This window comes from Austrofundulus limnaeus, unplaced genomic scaffold (genome assembly GCF_001266775.1).
Source record: "Austrofundulus limnaeus strain Quisiro unplaced genomic scaffold, Austrofundulus_limnaeus-1.0 Scaffold265, whole genome shotgun sequence".
Classification (NCBI taxonomy): Eukaryota; Metazoa; Chordata; class Actinopteri; order Cyprinodontiformes; family Rivulidae; genus Austrofundulus; species Austrofundulus limnaeus.
Genome location: NW_013952667.1, coordinates 4,623 through 9,709, shown reverse-complemented (window position 1 = coordinate 9,709; position 5,087 = coordinate 4,623). Strand labels below are relative to the sequence as shown.

General features: G+C 50.9%; 1 protein-coding gene across 2 annotated transcripts in view; it reads right to left on the bottom strand.

Moving 5' to 3' along the window:
- The window catches only part of zbtb11 (zinc finger and BTB domain containing 11), a 13,283-nt gene that overhangs the window by 3,753 nt on the left and 4,443 nt on the right, over window positions 1–5,087 (bottom strand). For both annotated transcript variants that reach the window (XM_014020748.1, XM_014020747.1), the window contains exons 2-6: window positions 4,240–4,490; window positions 3,921–4,152; window positions 1,519–2,504; window positions 610–897; window positions 129–537 (exon numbers count right to left, since the gene is read on the bottom strand). In XM_014020748.1, the coding sequence (XP_013876202.1) occupies window positions 129–537; window positions 610–897; window positions 1,519–2,504; window positions 3,921–4,152; window positions 4,240–4,490 (2,166 nt within the window). The remainder of the gene's footprint in view (window positions 1–128; window positions 538–609; window positions 898–1,518; window positions 2,505–3,920; window positions 4,153–4,239; window positions 4,491–5,087) is intronic.

The following is a 5,087-nucleotide window of genomic DNA, read 5'->3' as shown; positions in this document are numbered from 1 at the left end:
CATTTTCATTTATTCAGAAGACACACCGTCGCGCACCGTCGCACACCGCGAACGGTTCTTGCATGAGGCCCAATCTGAGCAATTTAAATTCAGTTCCTGTTGGCACAAGGTTTATCCCATACACTGACCTGTGTGCAGGCTGGTGTGCTCCTCCATGCTCCTCTTGCTCACGAACGACTTCTTGCAGTAGCCGCACTGGAACTGCTTGGTGACGTCGTGCAGCGCTCGGTGCATCTTCAGGCTGTGTTTGTGGGCGAAGGTTTTGCCGCACACCTTGCAGGAGTGAGGCCGCACGCCCGTGTGGTTCAGCATGTGGATCCTCAGCGAGTACATCTTGGGTAAAACCTTCCCGCAGATGTCGCACATAAACTCCCGCTTGACCTGAGACGCCGCCGCGTCGGCGTCGTCGTCCGCTTTGCTCTCCGAGCCGCTTTCGGCCGAGACTTTGGAGATGGACGCTCGCCGGCTGCTCTTCTGCTTGTGTCGAGCCAGGTGGGCCTGGAGCGAGGCGGCGTATTGGAACTCCTTGCTGCAGAGCTGAAACACAGAAACTGGACCGTGAGACCACAGACACTCAGAGTTAGCACGTAGCTTGAAGCTAACACTCACGCTGCACTTGTATCCACGGGACTTCTCGTGTTTCAGCGTGTGCATGATGAGGGAGTAGCGTCTGTCGAAGGACATGCCGCACTCGGCGCAGGTGTGCTCTCCGTCCACGGCGCTCTGTTCTCGGGTGGGCTTCACACCAGCGGCAGCCTCCTCGGCGCTGAGCTCCTCTGTCTTCATGGTCTCCACCACCTCAGTTGCCGCCACAGATTCAGACACAGACTGATCGTCCTCTTTAGGCTCTGCTGCTCTCTTCGGTGGTCGGCCCCTCTTCCCATGCCGCGGGCCCACCTAAAACATTGAGACATTCATCAGTTAAACARCTAGCATCTTAAACTATACACCCACCCAGCACCTTTCAGAATTATAGATGAAGATCATCTTTGAGCAAAGCTTGACAGCAAATTTCTGCTCGACCGCTGAGGTCACCCTCTGTTAGGATGACTCAGCAACACCAAGTTTCTCCTCAGTTTCTGTAAAACTGAGTTAAAATCATTTCAGTGTTGGTGAAACCATAGGTTCTTAAACTGGGCTCCCAGGACCCCCAGGGGTTTGTTCACTTAAATAGTAGTATACTGTGTACATGACCTTATTGAAAGTTACAGTTTAGTGTTCTGTTCGGCTTTACCAAATTTTTTCTCCCGTTCATTTTTACAATGATGGACCCCCGCAGCAGAGAACTTTAATCAAGGTCTTTTTTTCTTGGTTGTCCACCAGACAACCAGGAGGCAGGATCTGGTTGTCTGAAACTAAATAGGTTGTGTCTACCCCTGATCATCATCAGCATCATTAATCATGGATCCCTTTAAAAGCTGTCCAGTGTTTCATGAGATATTTTGCTAACACTACAGACACACAAACATGGTTGCTTTACWGTCGCTCTTCAGACATGATGGTAAAACTGAATAATACCTGGTTCTGAACTTTGGGGGTGGAGGGATGAGGGGGGGTTGTACTTTTGCCCTCCTCCTCTTCCTCCAGCCCCATATGCAGACGAGCGTAGCTGCCCTCCACCATGGAGCGCTGCCGCAGGCGCCGTCTGCTCGGATCATCCGAGGRCGCCTCCTGCCTGTCGGCGCCGTCCTCGTCTGCGGAGGGCTGCTCCTCCTGCGGCGCCGGCTCCTCCGCCTCCTTCTTCAGCTTGGCCGGGCGGCCTCGTTTGCGTTTCGGGGGTGCGGGGGCCGGCTCTGCGGCTGGGACCTCCATGGCTTCACGCTGGGGGCTCGTCTCTTTGGACACTGGTTTCACCTGTGGGGGGCTCTCTCTGTCCTCGCTGACGAGAAAAGGTTCGGCCTCGGCAACTTGCGGCTGCTCCATCGCCAGGCAGGCTGACACCACGGCGAGGGACTCGCTGGCCCCCGCCTGCCCGCTGTGGGTGACCACCGTCAGGGTCTCGCCCTCCATGCCCTCGTCACAGCCTGCGATCAGAGCGACGGTTTCTCCGGCCTCCACCTGCCCGCTGTGAGCCATCAGCGTGTTCGGCCCYGCCTCCCCAGCATGCACCGCCTCTCCCGTCACATCCTGGGCTACGACCTCCYCCGGCTGCTGGACGTAGCCTCTGCTCTGGGCGACTGAAACGGTGACGGGGCCTTGTGTCACCACCGCCCTGCCGTCGTCCTGTATGGTCACCATGTAGGTGTCCGGCTCCTCCATCGGGCCCTCGGGATCCTCCCGGTCGGCCGATGGGGCCGTCACCACCACCTGGGGCTTGCTCCTCTGGTACACCATCAGCTTCTGCTCCTCCACCTGTTTGTGCACCGACTCGCAAATCTGCAGCACTTCGGTCATCAGCAGGTGCCGAGCCAGGTTGGCGATGTCGGCCATGACGCAGAAATTAAACGTGAGCGTGGACGTGTACGCAAAATCCAGCAGTGGGAGGAAGGTGGCTTTGGTGAATCCTGCAGAGAGAGAAGAGTGAAGATGAAACACTGGAGAGAAACTCTCAGGACAAACAGAATCACGAAGTTTACCGAACAACATCTCACTGAATTCTGTTGAGTTTCTGAGGTGTTTTTGGCTGCTGTCGCCCCCTGAACCTGCCACAGCCTGACCTCCTCCTCTCCACACAGAAAACAATTAATATATCAAATAAAACAACCAGATTAAAAAAAATACAAAGCTCTGCGCAAAGTTTAGGGCAGAAAAGTACGCCAGAGATGTTTTATGAATCTGGAGAACAACTTCTGTAAGTTTTGTCAACACATGATCATCTGAACATGTGAGAGTACATGTGACAACCACTTCCTGTCTGAGTTGCATCAGAAACAGAGAAGCAAACAGACAGGACTGCAAACTCCTCAACATTCAGCTCCATCAGTCGACGCGAGGCCTGAGTTGAGCTGAGACTGAGGCGGGTTGAGTACCCAAAGACTGTAAAATTATTGTGTAATTTAAAGGCATTGAAACACCTGGTTAAATTTAGCAGATATTTAGAGTTAATTACAAACACCTGAAGCTGACTCAGAGTACTTTGTGATTTTAGAAGAAAATCAAAGTCAAGCGCAGACACGCCTTTGTTAAAAGACGAAACCCCGCCCCTCTCCACCCCGTGCGGCTCTGGTCTGCTTGCACCTCCACTCCACCCGCGTGATTAATATGGATTTTTTGCGGAAAATTAGGCTACGGATTTTTGATGCTCATTATACAGGTCAACGTCTGAAGGGGTTGACATGTGGACTCTGAAGTCCCGGGCAGGTCGGAGCTGTGCTGTGCGTGGACAGGTGCAGCAGCTGCGGTCAAACTGCCTCTCAGCCCTCGCTTTAAAACCAGTCAGGTGATCTGTCGCGGCTTTGTTGTGCTCGTGACGTGAACACACGGTGTTACGGTGGAAATACTGCAAGGTGCTTTTAGAAATATATATAAAATACGTAATCCTCYGTGGAAAATAGTCCAGGAAACGCTGAGGGCTTTCCCAGGAGGTGTTCACCTGAGCTGAGTGAAYKTGAGACCCACAGAGAAAGAAGAAAAAATGGCAGCGCTGTCTGTCATACGGCACGACCCGCRCTGCTCTGTTCTGATTGGATAAAAGTCTGACTTTGGTTCTCTTTATTGGGTGAAAGAACCGTCAGTTTAATCCCTAAATGGCTTTAACAAGTTATTTTTTCTCCTGTGGTTTTTACAACGACGAACACCGACAAACTTTAATTTATTCTTGGTCTTTTTTTTTTCCTTGGTTGTCCACGTGACAACTGGGAGGTGGGATCTGGTTGTCCGAAATGAAAATAGGTTGTTTCGGACAACCTAAACAATGATTATGTCGACCCCTGCTATATGGTAAATAATAAAGGTATTTTCTAAAGTCCTAACAGACTCACCAGACAGGTCGACCACGGCTTCATGTGTGGTCGCTGCTCCCTTCTCAAAGAACAGCTCGTTGAAATACTCGCTGCAGGCAGCCAGGACGGCTTTGTGCGCGCGGTGCTCCTCCCCCTCGATGAGCAGAGTGATGTCACAGAACTGGTTGCTGAGTCGCTGCTGGTTCAGTTTGTCCATCATGGTTTGGCTGTGTTTGGGCAGGAACTGATTCACCTCGCCCTTACTGTCAACCTGGAATCAGCACAAAGCAAACCACTCAGCTCCCCTCCACAGKTCCTTTACTCCCTCTGCTTCCTCCTGATGCGAGCAGCTACTTACGAAGACCACCTCGTGCTTCGTCGTGCCCTTGGTGAACTTAGATCTCGGCAAGGAATTCAAATCTGTGACGAATAAACTGTCGTCTCCTTCATCTTCCTCCTCCTCCTCGTACTCCTCGTCGATCACGCTGGCCCCGGCCTTGCGGCGTCCCTGKCGGGACAGCGGTCGGGGTCCGGAGCCGTCGTCGACGACTCGTCTGCTCTGACAGAGTGGGCACTCTCTGATGTGGTCTTTAACGTTCTTCAGGATACCTCCAAAGACAAATAACAACATGTGACTCATCAATCTCACAGGGAAGGAACAGTGACTCAGCACTTACTGGTCCTGATGTCATGTATTTGTACCAAATAATCCCAGTAAGAACAGGAAAAAATAAATAAAACTGAAAACATTAAAAACACAGAATAGCAGAAGATATTATTTAAATAACTCTGATTCGAATCAGTTATAAGGACCAGACTCCTGGCTGGCTATAATTTTTAGCAGCAGCAAAGTAAGACATAGTGTACGTATGGCAGTCCATTTGTTCATTTATTTGACATTCTTAAAATCCTGAATCACTTGCACCCTTTTAGTCGTCAGTTAGTAGCAGAGCTAAGACAGAGGTTTTTATATTGGGAGATGGTTGATGTTTTTCATTGTCTTTTTTAATTATTTTGCATCAGTTCTGGGTCAGACACATTATATGAACTTTCTCTTGTTGCAGTTTACCTCTGGCATCATGCTGTAACCAGAGTCACCTGTGACTTCTTTTTTTAATATTAGGAGGTTTTTTGACCAGTATCGGTATCGGGTCCGATACCAGCATCAAGTACTCGTACTCGTACAAGCCAGCCGATACTCTTAAC